The sequence below is a fragment of the Rutilus rutilus genome, assembly GCF_951802725.1.
Source record: "Rutilus rutilus genome assembly, chromosome: 22".
Lineage (NCBI taxonomy): Eukaryota > Metazoa > Chordata > Actinopteri > Cypriniformes > Leuciscidae > Rutilus > Rutilus rutilus.
Genome location: NC_140227.1, coordinates 2,055,710 through 2,076,729, shown reverse-complemented (window position 1 = coordinate 2,076,729; position 21,020 = coordinate 2,055,710). Strand labels below are relative to the sequence as shown.

General features: G+C 40.8%; 1 protein-coding gene across 2 annotated transcripts in view; it reads right to left on the bottom strand.

Annotated features, from left to right (window-relative positions):
- The window catches only part of elmo2 (engulfment and cell motility 2), a 35,345-nt gene that overhangs the window by 2,578 nt on the left and 11,747 nt on the right, over positions 1–21,020 (bottom strand). Inside the window, exons 6-19 of one of the 2 annotated variants that reach the window (XM_084394820.1) lie at positions 19,217–19,386; positions 17,506–17,605; positions 16,149–16,300; positions 15,845–15,923; positions 11,641–11,691; positions 11,196–11,318; positions 10,207–10,326; positions 7,765–7,869; positions 6,641–6,749; positions 6,129–6,265; positions 4,832–4,995; positions 4,165–4,277; positions 1,657–1,764; positions 1,291–1,373 (exon numbers count right to left, since the gene is read on the bottom strand). In XM_084394820.1, the coding sequence (XP_084250946.1) occupies positions 1,291–1,373; positions 1,657–1,764; positions 4,165–4,277; positions 4,832–4,995; positions 6,129–6,265; positions 6,641–6,749; positions 7,765–7,869; positions 10,207–10,326; positions 11,196–11,318; positions 11,641–11,691; positions 15,845–15,923; positions 16,149–16,300; positions 17,506–17,605; positions 19,217–19,386 (1,614 nt within the window). The remainder of the gene's footprint in view (positions 1–1,290; positions 1,374–1,656; positions 1,765–4,164; positions 4,278–4,831; positions 4,996–6,128; positions 6,266–6,640; positions 6,750–7,764; positions 7,870–10,206; positions 10,327–11,195; positions 11,319–11,640; positions 11,692–15,844; positions 15,924–16,148; positions 16,301–17,505; positions 17,606–19,216; positions 19,387–21,020) is intronic. The other variant, XM_084394821.1, reaches the window with a different exon arrangement.

Here is a 21,020-nt window from a genome sequence, read left to right as displayed (position 1 = left end):
TTAATGGGAACGTAAGCAAAACGTTCTAGATAAATCAAACAATTCCTGAAAATGTTTAGGTTTAAGAAGGAGAAAAACCTTGACCAGACTCTGCCATGTCTCTTGACATGCTGTATTTGTTTCATAAATGTAATAATGAGGAGCTATTGTAAAATATTCTGTGAAAATAAAACCTGGTAATGTCCTGCGAAACACTCAGAACACAGTTGTGTTCAATCTAGGGCTGGGCGATAAAACGATAACGATAATTATCGCGATATAATTGTTCTCGATAAAACGATATCAAGAGTTCGATAATGTTTATGCGCCAAAAGCAGAACAAAACTCATTTGAACCGCGCGCCACACGACCACTTATCCGCTCGGCTCAAAGTCCAAACGGCAGCGCAGCGCGAGCTCACTAGAGCAGATGCGTTTACTCTGATCGGTCTCGGTCACGAGATCCAGTGAGAAGCGCTTGAATTCAGCGAAGAACACAAATGTGTCAGTGATTTAAACCAGTTTAAAGGCAGATGAAACAGCGCTGACTAACAGGAGAAACACTGTGCGCAACGATACAGTCAGAAGGCTTTTCCGTCTACAAATTCCCATCATTTACCATGGATTTACTGTAACGTTAGCCTAGTAATATTAACTGCACCATGAAATGTGGGATATACATATTGAATTGTATTATATTATTAATGTAGACAATGTATTAAAGGACTAATGGAATATAATTACAGTATTTAATAATGTATTTAGGCTACTGTTTTTCATACAAATACCATAGAAACCATAAAGTTACATTTTGCCATGATAGTGAGGTGCTACAGGCTATGCCTGGTTTTATGGTTATCATGATCTAAATGCATGATACTGGATGACCAATGGTTAAGTTTAATAAAACTCAAACAGTCAGAATATTACATTTTACCAAATAAAAATTAGCACATGCAGAATCTAAGAAATTAATTGTCCAATAAAGATATTTATTTTGTTAAGGAAAAATGACAAATGTTTGAATGTTCTACCTCAGATTTGTGAAATGTTCACCAGTTTGGTAAGTGTTTGTCCTGATATGTTCTGACAATAAAGAGCAGTTTAAAACCACAATTAACGCTCTTGTTTCTACAACTTTCACTTAGGAGCAAAAATCTGCCTTTAAACTTGAAAGAAATAAAGATTTGACTTTTATCGTGATAATTATCGATATCGACTGATATGAAAAAACTTATCGTGATATTTTTTTTGGCCATATCGCCCAGCCCTAGGTCAATCGTGCGCTGGAGGATGAAGATAAAGTTCTGACCTTGTTCTGTTTGAGCGCGCTCTTCTCCTTCATGTGTGGACAGTCTTTCCCGGTCAGAACTGCTTTCATATCCGACACAGGAACTGTGTGACAACGACAGAGCTTTAGTTCACTGTTGTGAAGGGAAAATGATGCCATAAAGAATCGCATGCGCAGGGTAAGATTTGAGAAAGTGATCATAAGATTGCAAGCGTAAATTCAATTTACGTATTTTGGCGGAAAAAAAAAACATGCCAAAAGTGTAAGCGTGGAAGAATACAAATCATATTTATTTTGCCTTAGCATGCGATTCTCTATGGCATCATTTTACCTTCATTCACTGTTCAGCACATGCTAATAACATTGAGTGCTTGTATATGGACTCACTCTTATCGGTGAGCAGTTCGAACGCCACTTCACCCTGCGGAGACTCGTCCAGATCTCCATAGTGAAGGACCTTGTGATTCAACGACAGACGGCAGAACCAGAACTTCTCTGAGAGAGGAAATAAAGATCATCAGACACAGGGCCCTATCTTGCACCCAGAGCAATTGACTTTGTACACCGACGCATGTATCATTCCTATTTTGCACCCGACGCACAGCGGACTTTTCCCTCCACAGACGCACGTCGGTAAATTAGGGAATGAACTTGCGCTCCCGGGGGCGGTTCAGGGAAAAGAGGAGGCGTGTTCCGGCGCAAACGTTCCCTGGTGCTATTTTGCAGTTTCAGAAAACAATTCTGCCACAGACCAGGAGAAACCTCGTCTAAAGTCAGCGGCGCGTTATTTAGATGCTATTTTAAGGGTGCTTTTACATGCTTGGCCATAATGTAGCGTGTGCACAACACACACACACTTTGCTTCTCTCATCTACACAGACACGAGGCTGAATTCAGTTACTTATTCGTTTGTTACTTATTGACGCGCGGACCTCCCCTTTAAATGACGCGCCGCTTCCTTAAGCACCCTGTGTGTATGGCATTGCTCGCACCAAGCTCTGTTAGAAATGAAAGAAGAAATTCTGCATTTCTCAGCCATATGTAAGGATGCGTTAAATCCGACTAAAGGGAGTAATAGAGCATATATTGATCTAGTGAAAACCGAAATATTGGCACAAATTACGGTACCGTTTTTTTTTTTTATGGACCGTTAAAGTTTTAAATGGGACAAACGAATTCAGAGCCGCCTTATTGCGCCATCATTCCTATTAGTTGTGCATTTTCTCGGCAGGATCAGAGGGTGCGTTAAAGTGAACATTATCCCATTATAGAAGAGCTGTTTATCTAACGAAATCCAAATTTTAAGCAGTTTTTACTGTGGAATTATTGTTTTATAAAGCTTTGAACTTGACACATTACACAATGCACAAAGAGCAGTCTTGCATTTTCTGCATAATTCATGGCGCTGTTTCTCACCCACCTCATAGGGTGCATTAAAGTGGACATTATTCCATGATAGTACAGCTCCTCCTCTAACAAAATTCACATTTTAGGCAGTTTTTACTGTGGAATTAATTGTTTTATGAAGCTTTGAACTTGACACATTACACAATGTTCAATGTGCCGCCTATTGCATTTTCCGCCCATTTCGCGGCGCTGTTTCTCGGCAGCCTCAGAGGGTGCGTTAAAGTGGACATTATCCCGTTATAGGACAGCTGTTTCTCTAATGAAATCCACATTTTGAGCAGTTTTTACTGTGGAATTATTGTTTTATAAAGCTTTGAACTTGACACATTACACAATGCACAAAGAGCAGTCTTGCATTTTCTGCATAATTCATGGCACTGTTTCTCACCCACCTCATAGGGTGCATTAAAGTGGACATTATTCCATGATAGTACAGCTCCTCCTCTAACAAAATTCACATTTTAGGCAGTTTTTACTGTGGAATTAATTGTTTTATGAAGCTTTGAACTTGACACATTACACAATGTTCAATGTGCCGCCTATTGCATTTTCCGCCCATTTCGCGGCGCTGTTTCTTGGCTGCCTCAGAGGGTGCGTTAAAGTGGACATGAGCCACAGTAAAAACTGCTCAAAATTTGGATTTCATTAGAGGATCAGCTGTCCTATAACGGGATAATGTCCACTTTAACGTGGACATTTAATGTCCACTATGAAGCTGCCGAGAAAATGCAATAGGCGGATTATTGTACATTGTGTAATGTCAAGTTCAAAGCTTCATAAAACAATAATTCCACAGTAAACGAAAGAAAGAAAGAAAGAAAGAAAGAAAGAAAGAAAGAAAGAAAGAAAGAAAGAAAGAAAGAAAGAAAGAAAGAAAGAATGAAAGAGAGGCGTCAGAGCTTACGCTACTCCTACATCTACATCATACATCGTCAAGTGTTACTCTTTTGGCACAAGTCAACTTGTGTACGGCCGTCTGTCAGAAGCTAGTTATTTTAGTTGATAAAGTTTTAAATATGAATATTTTTCTTACACAAATGCATCACTTCACTTCAGAAGAACTTTATTAACCCGCCAGAGCCTGCGGAGCACTTTTATGATGGATAGATGCACTTTTATGATGGACAGATGCACTTTTATGATGGATAGATGCACTTTTATGATGGACAGATGCACTTTTATGATGGACAGATGCACTTTTATGATGGACAGATGCACAGATGCACTTTTATGATGGACAGATGCACTTTTATGATGATAGATGCACTTTATGATGGACAGATGCACTTTTATGGACTTCAAAACAGAAACTGCCATTATAAAGCTTGGAAGAGCCAGGACATTTTTTAATATAACTCTGTATTTCGTCTGAAAGAAGAATGTCATTTACACCTAGAATGACTTGAGGGCGAGTAAATCATGGGATAATTTTCATTTTTGGGTGAACTATCCCTTTAAATGAGTGATGTCAGCAGAAGTGAGGTTCACCTTGTCTCCGTCTGTTGCCGAGTTTGCGGAAGCAGCTTCCCTCACACAGACGGTTCAGTCGCTGCTGTTTGATCAACTCCAGGATCTCCGGCTGGATCCGCTCACGAAGCTCACTGACGGACACAGAACACACACACACACACACATCAGAGGATCTCAAGCCTTCTCACTGACAGACAGAGAACACACACACACACACACACATCAGAGGATCTCAAGCCTTCTCACTGACGGACACAGAACACACACACACACACACACACACACACACACACATCAGAGGATCTCAAGCCATCTCACTGACGGACACAGAACACACACACACACACACACACACACACACATCAGAGGATCTCAAGCCTTCTCACTGACGGACACAGAACACACACACACACACACACATCAGAGGATCTCAAGCCATCTCACTGACGGACACAGAACACACACACACACACACATTAGAGGATCTCAAGCCTTCTCACTGACGGACACAGAACACACACACACGCATCAGAGGATCTCAAGCCTTCTCATTGACAGACACAGAACACACACACACACACACACATCAGAGGATCTCAAGCCTTCTCACTGACGGACACCGAACACACACACACATCAGAGGATCTCACACACACCTCTGAGCAGGTCATGTGACGTAACTCACATTATGGGAGGCGACTGGAAGTCGTCTTGGCTCATTCTCTCAGACTGACGCAGACGCAGGATCTCAGAGTAACTCAAACTGCGCAGTTTGACCCGCAGCTGCTCCAGTGACGGGGGCTTCATGGCCAGAGCTCTGGTGATCTGCTCACGCACGACTGTCATCACCTGAAACACACACACACACGGGTTTGATTTGCTATACTTGTGAGGACACTAACCCTAAACCTACCCATTACACACACACACACACACACACACACACACACACACACACACACACACACACACACACACACACACACACACACACACACTAACCTGACCCCTAAACCTACCCATCACACACACACTCACACACACACACACACACACACTCACACTCACACACTAACCTGACCTCTAAACCTACCCATCACACACACACTCACACACACCCCCTAAACCGTAAACCTACCCATCACACACACACACACACACACACACACACACACACACACACACACACACACACACACACACACTAACCCGACCCCTAAACCTACCCATCACACACACACACACACACACACTAACCCTAAACCTACCCATCACACACACACACACACTAACCCTGACCCCTAAACCCTCCCATCACACACACACTCACACACACACACAAACCCTAAAACCTAAACCTACCCATCACACACACACTCACACACTCACCCGACCCCTAAACCTACCCATCACACGCACGCACACACTAACCCTAAACCTACCCATCACACACACACACTCACACACACACACAAACCCTAAAACCTAAACCTACCCATCACACACACACTCACACACTCACCCGACCCCTAAACCTACCCATCACACGCACGCACACACTAACCCTAAACCTACCCATCACACACACACACACACACACACACACACACACACACACACACTAACCCTGACCCTAAACCCACCCATCACACACACACTCACACACACAAACAAACCCTAAACCCTAAACCTACCCATCACACACACACTCACACACACAAACAAACAAACCCTAAACCTAAAACCTACCCATCACACACACACTCACACACTAACCCTGACCCCTAAACCCACCCATCACACACACACTCACACACACACACACACACAAACCCTAAACCCTAAACCTACCCATCACACACACACTCACACACTAACCCTGACCCCTAAACCCACCCATCACACACACACTCACACACACACAAACCCTAAACCCTAAACCTACCCATCACACACACACACACACACACACACACACCCACCTTGTTGAAATCTTCTGCAGTGGCCCTCATCTCTTTCCAGGTCTTGTTGAGCAGTTGAATACACACACAGAAGAACTCTTCCCAGGCGCGCTCATGCGTGAAGAACATCGGATGGAAGTCGTTACAGCCTTCATTCGCTGCGGAGACAAACCAGTTCACGTGCGCATTTACACAGGCCTCTGTTTACATCTACATCACACTCACACACTGCAGAAACAGCTGTTGCTTCTGAAAATATAACAATCCAGAATATTGATGTCTGTGTTTACACTTGATCACTGTGATCCGATCAAGCAGTGGGATCATCAGGACATTATCGGATCTCGATTTCCCGCGTAATATTAAAAAATAAGTCTGTGATGGAAAAATGTCCGCAGTGAAAAGTCGCCCTGAAGTGGTGGGGATTCTTTCGAAAACTGTTTTCAGTCGTGTTTCAAATCTCCTAAAACAAGGAGAAGAAGGTTGCCAATAAAAATCCACTGGACAGATAACAGAACACGCAGAACACTCACGCAGTTCTCCGACCTGTAGAAGATCACACAGCATCCGCGTCAGCTCAATCGCACAGCGACCGAACGGACACTCGTGTTTATCCTCTCGACTGCTGTTCTCCAGGACTATCTGAAACACACAAGCACGTGTGCAGGCCATATGACAAAAAGTAAAAAATATGACATCCTAAATCGAAATTAGGAGATAAAAAATTTATAATTATGACATAAAGACTACTAAATTCAAATTATAGCATAAATCGAAATCATGACAAAATGTCAAAAATCTGACATACTAAGTATATCTTTTCATCTCATAATTATGAAATTTAAGTCATAATTGTAATTAGTATGTCATAATTTTGACTTTTTAAGTGAATTTCAACTTCAACAGTATTTGAATGGTAACTTTTATTCTCATAGTGGCAGCACTTTATTTTACAGTCCTGTTCTCCATGTACATCCTTTGTACTTATTATAGTAATTACAGTAACTGGGTACTAGCCCTGAACCTAACCTTAACCCCTGTAGTTACCGTATATTACCCAGCACTCACTAAGACAAGTACACTGTAAGTACACACACTGTGAAAAGTTCCACAGTCTGCACTCTCACAAAACATCCTCACGCCACATCACATCTTCACGTTTTTATAATCATTTAGTGTTATACTCTCGTGATCAGTAGAAGCGCATGATACCGCAAACATTCACATTCAGTCGCATTATCACTCTTGTTTATCACTCAGCGATTTTTATTTCCTTCTTTCTGTTTTTGTAACTCTGGCTCTATTTAAACAAACACACTTTGGCTCAATAATGTTACTTGTGTTTGATACTGGGAACTAAACTTTCAGCACTTCAGCTCTGGCTTTAATTCACTCTGATGGCTATCTGACAAATACTTTCCTGTAGCTCACACAGTAGAGCGTTGGCGTTTGGAATGCCAATGTCATGGGTTCAATTCACAGAGAAAGCAAGAACTGATAAGACTGTAAAATGTGTACCTTGAAATGCAATGTAAGTTGCTTGGGATAAAAACGTCTGCCAAATGCATAAATGTAAATACTATACAATAATATTATAGCACACAATGCTTGAGAAAAGAGATAAAAAGAGGTAATGGTTATGACTGTGAGCTCGTACTCTGATATACGTGTCCTGGTGTAGTTTGGCGAGGTACAGCATGTTGTCGAGCGCCAGCATTCCCGGTGGCGTCTGAGTGAAATCCATGGCAGGATTCATTGGATTCTGTGAACAAACCAAAACACACACAACACCACATCACTATCACTGATCACCATTAAACCATCACATTACACACACTTCAGCACATCACTATCACTGATCACCATTAAACCATCACATTACACACACTTCAGCACATCACTATCACTGATCACCATTAAACCATCACATTACACACACTTCAGCACATCACTATCACTGATCACCATTAAACCATCACATTACACACACTTCAGCACATCACTATCACTGATCGCCATTAAACCATCACATTCCATACACTTCAACACATCACTATCACTTATCCATCATTAAACCATCACATTACACACAGTTCAGCACATCAACATCACTGATCACCATTAAACCATCACATTACACACACTTCAACACATCACTATCACTGATCGCCATTAAACCATCACATTCCATACACTTCAACACATCACTATCACTTATCCATCATTAAACCATCACATTACACACAGTTCAGCACATCAACATCACTGATCACCATTAAACCATCACATTACACACACTTCAACACATCACTATCACTGATCGCCATTAAACCATCACATTACACACACTTCAACACATTACCATCACTGATCACCATTAAACCATCACATTACACACACTTCAACACATCACTATCACTGATCGCCATTAAACCATCACATTGCACACACTTCAACACATCACTATCACTGATCGCCATTAAACCATCACATTACACACACTTCAACACATCACTATCACTGATCGCCATTAAACCATCACATTACACACACTTCAACACATCACTATCACTGATCGCCATTAAACCATCACATTACACACACTTCAACACATCACTATCACTGATCGCCATTAAACCATCACATTACACACACTTCAACACATCACTATCACTGATCGCCATTAAACCATCACATTACACACACTTCAACACATCACTATCACTGATCGCCATTAAACCATCACATTACACACACTTCAACACATCACTATCACTGATCGCCATTAAACCATCACATTACACACACTTCAACACATCACTATCACTGATCCATCATTAAAAACAAACACATCACACACACTTCAACACATCACTATCACTGATCCATCATTAAAAACAAACACATCACACACACTTCAACACATCACTGATCTGTCATTAAATAATTACATCACACACACTTCACTATCACTGATCACCATTACAGTTTTTCTCGATTGTTTACACACATTTTCTGAAAGCATGCCTCATATTCTCAGAACTCTACACACAAATCAAAAAACACACACACAATGGGCAAAACCCCTCAATTCTCCTGCAAAATGAAACTTTACATTCAAAACAATGTTATTTCTTCTCAAAATGGTATTTTGGTTTCAAATGACACACACAAACCATCATATGAATAGACATTTATAAGAACCAGTTGAACACAGATGTGCTCAATGTAAAACACTATGATGAATGGAAAACACTTCTTCTCCATTCATCATAATGACTTGGGCCTTTTTTTTTTGTTCAATGTTACACTTACTACAGACAGTACATACATAAGTGTGTTGTAAAATATTTGAGAATATTGTTTTTATACTCAGAACACACAAATACACGGTAACAAATATATTTTATTTTTCCCACAAAAACAATGTACACAGTGTACTACATCCCAACCAACACAAAGTTGTACATACAGTGGTCTACATACAAAACAACAGAAGAATTGACTGTATACAGTTACAGTAAAAAAGCTCTGCTTTGCTAAAGCTCTGATTGCTAATTGTAAAACTGTGTGACGGTGTTTGCCCATGTGATGAGTCAGTGTGCATATTTGAATGGCAGTGTGTTCCTTGTGAAAACAAGAGATTTACTGCATGAAAATTGTGCCAAAAGCAGAGAATTGTGTGTAGTGTTTTGAAAAAGGTGTGTTTTAGATCTGCAGTTTGAGTGTAAAGCAGGAATTGTGCTTGTAGTTTAGCAGAATTGGTTCAGGGGGTTGGTGAATGAGTTACATGTTGTGGTCATTGTGTCTCAAGTACCAGTATTTGTGTGTAAACAATTGAGAAAAACTGTAAACATTACACACATCATCACTATCATTAAAAACAAACACATCACACAAACCCACACATCACTATCACTGATCATTAAAGCATATATCACACACATCACTATCACATCATCCATCATTAAATAATTCACACACATCACTATCACTGATCATAATTAAACTATTACATCACACACACATCAGCATCTGTTTTGGAAAGGAAATGTAATTATCTCTTGTGATGACAACAGAAAGAGCAAACATCACTCACGGTGAAGCCCAGCATCTTGTAGTCTTTAGTGTAGACGGCTTTCCTCTTCTCCGTCCCGCCTGGATCACTGTCTCCTTCAAATGCGATTCTTCTGAGCTCAAATATGATATCTCTCTGTGTCTGAAGAATTCAAGCAGTGTGAAGGTTATAAGAGAACGCAAGTATCTTGGAAAACGCTGAAAACAAATCAGTAATGTTTGGCTTTTCATGCCATGATTATGCTGGCCAAACAGGAGCTATGAATCAATTTTCTACAGTCAGTCATGTTCAAATGTTTATTGTTTCCCAAAATCATAGTTCTAACAAACATTCGTAAACAACATCACAAAACTTCAGCTCTCGACCTGTGTTAGAAGCATGGTCTTATTTGTATGACATGTGGACTTAGATCTTGCATATGAATTCAGATATAAATCTTAAATCAAACATGTTATTAAACATGCAGAAAAATGATGTTTGCCATTTAAACGTCACTCTACTATTTTGTCATAAACGTACAACACTAATTATTTTAATGACTCAAACAGAGGCTTTGTCAGATGTTGAGCCTGGTCTTCATTTCTTTGTAAATACTGTAATAATGCAGATTTTGAGCTTTCTGAATGAACAACAGTCCTGAAACAGGTTTGATCCACACAGAGATCAGATGTCACCATCATCAGCTCAGTCTGGGATTACATGACGAGTCTAAAGCCTAAATGCTGATATTTACTGACTTTTAGGAATTTCTGCTGTGCTTTAGTGATCTAAGTGAACATAGTGATCAGACTGTCTGCTACAGTGGTGTACTAGTTATACGGGTACATCAAGACCTGAGTTCATATCCTTATCTGTGATATTTTCATCATATGCATGAATACTGAATACTTTCACATAAAGACTCAAGCATCTGTCATGCACGTTAGGTGCTATTCATCACTTCAATCATACTACATGTTCCCTCCATTAATCTTAATGACAAGTGAATCATTTTCAGACATAAAGCTTGCCTGGTCATTGGGGTCCATTTTGGTCATCATGCGTTCCTCCAGAAGGTTGAAGGTCAAAACTTGCAGCACGTAGAGCTGATGTGCCATTTCCGCTTTGACGGGCCGATTCCCGCGGATGATGTGCTGGGAAAGACACAGAGGAGTTTCCTAAAACAACTCTCATTATCACACTATCAACTGATGATCCTACACACAGCTCCTAGCAGGACGTTCTCTGGTCTTTTGAAGAATGAAGATCTGATCAAAACACACTCATCAATTCAAAATCAATCTAATCAAATTAAATGAATTAAATCAAATCAATCAACCAACCAGCTGCTGTTTGCTGGATTCGTCACTAGTGATTTACTCCATCACATTTGGATCTGTTTTCTTTACAGATAATAGCAGAAAATGAGTGGCAAAGTGAATCTGACGCCATTACCTGCAGATCACAGACACTTACATTGAGTATGATGCCACGCAGGTGTTTCTGTGCCAGTGTACTCGCCATCTCCTGCCATAAACACACACAGAGAGTCACATCAGTCTGAGAATGTCTAAACCAGACTCCAAACTGCAATAAATACACAACTGTAAGAAATGAGAATGTTTTGAGAGCATCCAACAAATTGGTTGAGTGAATGAATCAATGACTCATTCATAAGGACAGTCACATGTTTGGTTCCTGAACGAATCAGAGCTAACGAACCAATCGGTTGGTTATATCAGGACTAATGCGATGCTGCTTGCTTGATCAAGCAGATTTGAGTACTGGAAATATTTCTTGTACACAATAGATTATTAATTATACTTTGTATTCGCTGTTACTATGTGTGATAATTTCCTACAATTCTGTTTTCTTTTTATGTTGTTCTCTGTCTGACTATAATAGACTTTTCTTTCACAAACACAGAATAAATCTGCCTGTCAACTTTTACTGATAGAAACATTTAGGGTGTGTTTTGTAGTTCGGTTCTCTTGGTTCTTCTGACTTAACAGTTATAGTTAACTCCACCCCCTGTCTGATAACTCCACCCCTCTGTCTGATAACTCCGCCCCATCTGTCTGATAACGCGGACCCCTCTATCTGATAACTCCGCCCCTCTGTCTGATAACTCCGCCCCCTCTGTCTGATAACTCCACCCCCTCTGTCTGATAACTCCGCCACCTCTGTCTGATAACTCTGACCCCTCTGTCTGATAACTCCGCCCCCTCTGTCTGATAACTCCGCCCCCTCTGTCTGATAACTCTGACCCCTCTGTCTGATAACTCCGCCCCCTCTGTCTGATAACTCCGCCCCCTCTGTCTGATAACTCCGCCCCCTCTGTCTGATAACTCCGCCACCTCTGTCTGATAACTCTGACCCCTCTGTCTGATAACTCCGCCCCCTCTGTCTGATAACTCCGCCCCCTCTGTCTGATAACTCTGCCACCTCTGTCTGATAACTCGGACCCCTCTATCTGATAACTCTGCCACCTCTGTCTGATAACTCCGCCCCCTCTGTCTGATAACTCTGCCACCTCTGTCTGATAACTCGGACCCCTCTATTTGATAACTCCACCCCCTCTGTCTGATAACTCCGCCACCTCTGTCTGATAACTCTGACCGCTCTATCTGATAACTCTGCCACCTCTGTCTGATAACTCCACCCCTCTGTCTGATAACTCTGACCCCTCTATCTGATAACTCCGCCCCCTCTGTCTGATAACTCCGCCCCTCTATCTGATAACTCCGCCCCCTCTGTCTGATAACTCCGCCACCTCTGTCTGATAACTCTGACCCCTCTATCTGATAACTCTGCCACCTCTGTCTGATAACTCCACCCCCTGTCTGATAACTCCGCCACCTCTGTTTGATAACTCTGCCACCTCTGTCTGATAACTCAGACCCCTCTATTTGATAACTCCACCCCCTCTGTCTGATAACTCCGCCCCCTCTGTCTGATAACTCTGCCACCTCTGTCTGATAACTCGGACCCCTCTATTTGATAACTCCACCCCCTCTGTCTGATAACTCTGACCGCTCTATCTGATAACTCTGCCACCTCTGTCTGATAACTCCACCCCTCTGTCTGATAACTCTGCCACCTCTGTCTGATAACTCTGACCCCTCTATCTGATAACTCTGCCACCTCTGTCTGATAACTCCACCCCCTGTCTGATAACTCCGCCACCTCTGTCTGATAACTCTGACCCCTCTATCTGATAACTCTGCCACCTGTCTGATAACTCTGACCCCTCTATCTGATAACTCCGCCCCCTCTGTCTGATAACTCCGCCCCTCTATCTGATAACTCCGCCCCCTCTGTCTGATAACTCCGCCACCTCTGTCTGATAACTCTGACCCCTCTATCTGATAACTCTGCCACCTCTGTCTGATAACTCCACCCCCTCTGTCTGATAACTCCGCCACCTCTGTCTGATAACTCTGACCCCTCTATCTGATAACTCTGCCACCTGTCTGATAACTCTGACCCCTCTATCTGATAACTCCGCCCCCTCTGTCTGATAACTCCGCCCCTCTATCTGATAACTCCGCCCCTTCTGTCTGATAACTCAAGTCAAGTCATCTTCATTTATATAGTGCTTTTAACAATGTAGGTTGTTTCAAAGCAGCTTTACAGAGATAAGCGTATAATTTAAGGTAACAGAGATTGTTTTGGCTTTATAGCGGTTCTTTAATAAAGTTATTTTCCAGCTAAAGTTAGTTTTGATTGATTCGCTTCCGTCGCAACGATCATTTGTTATTAAATTAGGGGCCGCTAAGACGACACCATTCTCTCTACACAGACTTTAAACGCGAACCTGTGATAAACGCTGAACCTGTGTTAAACGCCTGTGATAAACTCCACCCCCTCTATCTGATGACTCCACCCCCTCTATCTGATAACTCCACCCCCTCTGTCTGATAACTCCACCCCCTCTTTCTGATAACTCCGCCACCTCTATCTGATAACTCCGCCCCCTCTGTCTTGACTGAATGAACTGCAGTTCCGCAGCAGCCGCCCAGCAGACAGCAGCTGATTCTGAACAAATCTTTGCAAGGGTAAACAAAGATCTTGTTGTTTGAATAAGTACTGAACACTATGTCTATAAAGGCTCATATTTAATTTATTTGATGTCTGACTGAGACATGTGGGACCTGAGAGAGAGGTCTAGCATTTGCCATCTAGTCATAGCCAATACATAGCCTACACTTAAATACCCTGTGCATACAGTAGCATTTCATCTTTTATAAATGAGATTTTGGCAAAATGTATTTTACAAAAGGAAAAACCGAGCGCCCATATAACTACAACAAACTAGTTTGTAACCTGTTGATGAAAATGTAATGTGATTTTTTAAGGACTACAACAAACGGCTGATTGGAACTACACGACATTCCAGTGACATTTAGTGACATCACCAACCCTAAAATTTACATAAACCCCGCCCCCTGAACACGATTTACAGATTATCAAGACAGAATGTCTACATGTTGTCACTTCTTAAGTCTCTCTATCATTGTCTGACTCCGGTTTGAACAAAAAAGGCTAAACGTTTTTGACATTTCCAGTGCATGTCTGTGTGAGGTAAAAGGACACAAGCTATTGAAGCTCCGCCCCCTGTGCCGGGAGCAGCACCTCATTTGCATTTAAAGGAACAGACACAAAAACGGTGTGTTTTTGCTCTCCCTCAAAAAGTGACAACTTTAACATGCTATATAAAAATATCTGTGGGGTATTTTGAGCTAAAACTTCACATACACACTCTGGGGACATCAGAGACTTATTTTACATCTTGTGAAAAGGGCATTATACCACCCCTTTAAATCAGGATGGATTCTGATTGGCTGTTAATGTCCCCCTGTGGTGAAAATCCATTTTTTAATGTTGTTTATGTGTCTATGTGGTGTTTTTAATATGCTTTAAGACAAAGCATGTGTAAATTCATAAGTCGACACCATTGCTGAGTATTTCCTCCTTAAAACTGCAGTGAACCGAAGACAGTCTCAAAAACACGCTTTGAAATCGCTGGTGTTTCTGACGTCACAAACTACCTTGTAACCAATCAGGTCAACGTGTGATCGTCAACCAGTGGATCTCTGAGCTGAGTGAGTGAGTGGAGGCGGGGCTCATTTGCATATTCATAGAACCGCGCATACTAAATGAGGCAAGGGTGTCGAGTTACATTCAAGATGTTTAAAGGCATGAAGAATTTTTTTTCAAGGAAAAAACATTTAAATATGTAATTTTGGTGATCAAAGATGAGTTTTAAGGGATAAAATTATTGACTACAGGACTTAAAAATGTTTTAATCATTCATCAGCAGGAAAAAAATTGTTCTGAAAGTGATTCCAACAATATCGTTCCTCTCTGCTGTTATTGTTATAGTTTTGGTGCGAACTCTGCTATTCTTTTATATTTAGAATGATTTTTAGAACTATATCTTTATCGTTATAGTTATCGTCCTTGGTGTGAAATTGACTGTTATCTGTTAAACATGTGAATGACAGTGTGTGGACCTGTTAACAATTACTGACGAGTGAGTTGATTAGTGTGTGTGAGATTGTGTGTGTGAGTGAGTGTGTGTCTGTGTGTGTGTGTGTGTGTGCGTGCGTGCGCGTGTGTGTGTGTGTGTGTGTGTGTGTGTGTGTGAGAGAGAGAGAGAGAGAGTGTGTGTCTTCACCTGGCGTCTATCCTCTGGTGTTTTGAGGAACAGGGCATTGATGAGAGCGATGGCGTACGTCTGGATCTCCTGATTGGACCTGAGGAGTTGATGACACACACGCACACACAGTTAGAGGTATCTTGCTCTTGGACTCCAACACTTCTGGACTCTAGATCACGTGTCACTGTCTGGAGCTCTGGAGGGTTTTATTACACAGCTCGGCACGTTTGTGTGTGTGTGTGTGTGCGTGCGTGCGTGCAGGAGAGAAGCACGTGACCTGCTGCGAGTGTGTGTGCGTGTGTGTGTGCGTGTATGTGCTCACACTTGCAGGTGTGCGATGAGCTGCGCCACAGTGATCTCCTGCGCCACGCGCTGGTACAGGCTGTGGCTGTTGAGCACCATACTCTCCAGGATGGCCAACGAGCGCTGCAGAATGGACACGTCCACCATGGGCTGGTTCACGTAACCCGCAATCTGTCACACACCACACTCACTTGACTATCACATGACATAAACACTGGTCTACCAGGAAATGTAACTAAAAATTGACAACAAATCCATCTTCAAACAAGAAACATCCAACAAATTGGTTGAGTGAATGAGTCAATGACTCAAGCATGTGACTGTGTTTATGAACAAGTCATTGGGTCCTATCTCGCACCCAGCGCAATTGACTTTGTACAGCGACGCATGTATCATTCCTATTTTGCACTCGACGCACAGCAGACTTTTCCCTCCACAGACGCACGTCGGTAAATTAGGGAATGAACTTGCGCTCCCGGGGGCGGTTCAGCGAAAAGAGGAGGTGTGTTCCGGCGCAAACGTTCCCTGGTGCTATTTTGCAGTTTCAGAAAACAATTCCGCCACAGACCAGGAGAAACCTCGTCTAAAGTCAGTTATTCAGATGCTATTTTAAGGGCGCATGCTTGGCTATAATGTAGAAAAAATATTCCACACGAGGGAAATCATTGTGGTGTCCATGAAGATGTGAAAAAATAGGCATGAATCTATCTTACACATTTACCCAAATTATTATACGCCTGTTTAACCGAAGCTAATTTGGGTGTGTTTCTCCATCCCCAATGTCACTTCTCTGTGTTTTATGGCCCTGACGAGAACGTCGGTCTCCTCGGCTGTGAACCGGTCCTGGCGTGCGTCTGGCAAATCCGCCGTTATAATAGCAATCCGCCATGGAACAAGCACGCCTGCTCTTAAAGGGAATGTGAGATGTCGCTCTGATTGGTTTATTTCACGTTATGCCCAAACCACACCTATGAGTAATGAAGCTGCTTCAGACCAACACATTTTAGATTTGCGGCGAGATCTGCCCACAAAGCTACTTGCGTTTTGCGTTTGATACTTGCGTTTCAGATCGTTAAAATAGGGCCCATTGACTCATTCACTCAACCAAATTTTTTTTTAATTTGAATCATCACTAATGAACCAGGTTGGTGGATGAATGGACTCTTATATCAGCCCTAATGCAATGCTTGTCCAATCAGATTTGAGGACTGCACTGCAAAAAATGCTTTTCTTACTTAGTATTTTTGTCTTGTTTCCAGTCTAAATAGCTAGAAATTGTTAAATCAAGAAGCATTTACTAGATAAGTAAAAGGTTTAGGTTGACAAAGGCTTCTTTAGAAGGAGACAGACCTGTTAAGAGTGTGTGTTTCACTTGCCTGTTTGATGAAGGACACAGAAATCAGATCCCAGGACACGATACCGTGATCCATGAGCTCCAGAAACGCCGTGAGAGTGAAGGCCAACATCTCCCCAAAACTACACAGAAAACACACACATCAAAGCACTGAAACACACACGTCTCTGAAACACACACTGAAATGAGCCGTGACGTCTGACCTAAATCATTTCTTCAATCTCCTATTTAAGATGACAAACAACCACTAGCACAATTTTAAACAATAATGAAGGATATCGTTTTAAATGTACACCGCCGTTCAAAAGTTTGGGATCGGCACGATTTGTAATGTTTTTAAAAGAGGCCTCTTCTGCTCACCAAGGCTGCACTTATTTCATTAAAAATACAAACAAAAAAAACTGTAATATTGTGAAATATTATTACAATTTAAAATATCTGTTTTCTATTTGAATATATTTTAAAATGTAATTTATTCCTGTGATCAAATCTGAATTTTCAGCATCATTACTCCAGTCTTCAGTGTCACATGATCCTTCAGAAATTGCAAAAAATAAGAAATTGCAAAAACAAATATGCAAATATTACATAAAAAAAAAAATTTGAGCATCAAATCATCATATTAGAATGATTTCTGAAGGATCATGTGACACTGAAGACTGGAGTAATGATGCTGAAAATTCAGATTTGATCACAGGAATAAATTACACTTTACAATATATTCATACTCTGTATATTCACTAAATATATGTTAAATCTGTTAATATATTATACATATAAATTGTAGTTGTAATGCTCCTTAATCTTCGGTCTGTGCTCCTAAATGTTTGAAGTTGCTACCAAGTAAAATAAATAATTTTGAGCCCTGTTCACACAGAAAACAGTTACTTTAAATTGTAATATTTCACAATATTACTGTTTTTACTGTATTATTGATCAAATAAATTGCCTTGGTGAGCAAGCAAAAAAAATGTTAATGGTAGTGTATATATATATATATATATATATACACTACCATTAACATTTTTTTTGCTTGCTCACCAAGGCAATTTATTTGATCAATAATACAGTAAAAACAGTAATATTGTGAAAGAGATTTAAATGGCTAATCACAAAAATATGATAACATTTTACCTCTTGATATATATATATATATCAAGAGGTAAAATGTTATCATATTTTTGTGATTAGCCATTTAAATCTCTTTGCATGCATCAAAAGTTTACAGTAGCAGACATAAGTGATCGGCATCTTGACTCTTTATTTAAATACTATTGATAACAATATGTTAAAGAGTTTGTAAGTATCTTATGTAGTTGTGCTCAGTTAATTCTTGTATTTGTGATAGTAACGCAATGAAACATGACAAATTGTGTGATAGGCTGTCATACAAAGAAATTGTGAAAACATGCAAAAACAAGAAAGAACCAACCAAATATTAATAACTGATTATGTTGTAGTCGATGTTTGCTTTTTCCTTTAAGCTTTTTCCTTTTTTTTTTGCATAGTAAAATAAAGCTGGAACTGTCATTTGCCTTTTTTGCCAAGCAATTTTGTCAGATAAATACAATAACCAAGTTTAGTGTTTTGTTCTTCCCTAATATTTAACATTTTTTGATGGTTTAATCGAACTTGTAGTGTCACTAAAAACAAAAACAAACATCAGTTTTAGCCACAACTGTACATGAGTCCATCAAGCTCATCATATGTGTGTGTGTGTGAGGGACACTCACTGTGTGCCGCTCTCCACGAGCCGTGCCAGCGTCGCCAGGCCCTCCATGTTGATGAACTCTGTGGCGAACGTGGGGTCAGCGGAGAGTTTGGCTAACTCTTTCAGCGCCTCCAGACGCGCGTCGATCCCGTGAGACTGGATCCGCTCCAGCAGCTGTCGAGCCGCTCGCATCTAACACACACAACAGTCCCCATCAAGACCTCGAGCCCTCACACTGTAGTCTGATCTACGGGAATCAGAGCTGACTTCCACACAGTCAAGTCACCTTCACTTATATAGCGCTTTTAACAATATAGACTGTTTCACAGCAGCTTTACAGTGATAATAGGAGATTACAGTAACAGAGATTGTTTTGGCTTTACAGCAGATCTAGAATAAAGATATTGTCCAGATTAAGTTAGTTTTGATTGATTCAATTACGTTGCAAAGATCATTAGTTATTAACTTAGCGGCCGCTAACACGACACCGTTCCAACAGGAAACACTTAATGCGCTCCGGCCGCTCATTCGCAGACAACAGTGTTTAGTGTAGTGTAGTGTGTAGTGTAATGTAGTGTAGTGTAATGTCGTGTAGTGTGTAGTGTGTAGTGTAATGTAGTGTAGTGTAGTGTGTAGTGTAATGTAGTGTGTAGTGTAGTGTGTAGTGTAATGTAGTGTGTAGTGTAATGTAATGTAGTGTAGTGTGTAGTGTAGTGTGTAGTGTAATGTAGTGTGTGGTGTAATGTAGTGTGTAGTGTAGTGTGTAGTGTAACAACAGTGTTTAGTGTAATGTAGTGTAGTGTGTAGTGTAATGTAATGTAGTGTAGTGTGTAGTGTAATGTAGTGTAGTGTGTGGTGTAGTGTGTAGTGTAATGTAGTGTAGTGTGTGGTGTAATGTAGTGTAGTGTGTAGTGTAATGTAGTGTAGTGTGTTGTGTAATGTAGTGTAGTGTGTAGTGTAATGTAGTGTAGTGTGTAGTGTAGTGTGTAGTGTAATGTAGTGTAGTTTGTGGTGTAGTGTGTAGTGTAATGTAGTGTAGTGTGTAGTGTAATGTAGTGTAGTGTAGTGTAGTGTGTAGTGTAATGTAGTGTAGTGTAGTGTAGTGTGTAGTGTAATGTAGTGTAGTGTAGTGTAGTGTAGTGTGTAGTGTAGTGTAATGTAGTGTAGTGTAATGTAATGTAGTGTAGTGTAGTGTAGTGTGTAGTGTAATGTAGTGTAGTGTAATGTAGTGTAGTGTAGTGTGTAGTGTAATGTAGTGTAGTGTGTAGTGTAGTGTAATGTAGTGTAGTGTGTAGTGTAATGTAGTGTAGTGTAGTGTAGTGTGTAGTGTAATGTAGTGTAGTGTGTAGTGTAGTGTGTAGTGTAGTGTAGTGTAGTGTGTAGTGTAATGTAGTGTAGTGTGTAGTGTAGTGTAGTGTGTAGTGTGTAGTGTAATGTAGTGTAGTGTAGTGTGTAGTGTAGTGTAATGTAGTGTAGTGTAATGTAGTGTAGTGTAGTGTGTAGTGTAATGTAGTGTAGTGTGTAGTGTAATGTAGTGTGTTGTGTGTAGTGTAGTGTAGTGTAATGTAGTGTAGTGTGTAGTGTAATGTAGTGTAGTGTGTAGTGTAATGTAGTGTAGTGTGTTGTGTGTAGTGTAGTGTAGTGTAGTGTAATGTAGTGTAGTGTGTAGTGTAATGTAGTGTAACAACAGTATTTAGTGACTCGAGAACACAAACCCTGAAATCGGTTCTAAGGTGCAAGCGTTGAAACATTTAGAAAAATCTCCACGTAAACTTCAAAAACGTGAATCCATGAGAACGCTGACGGCAGACACATGCGTATTACGT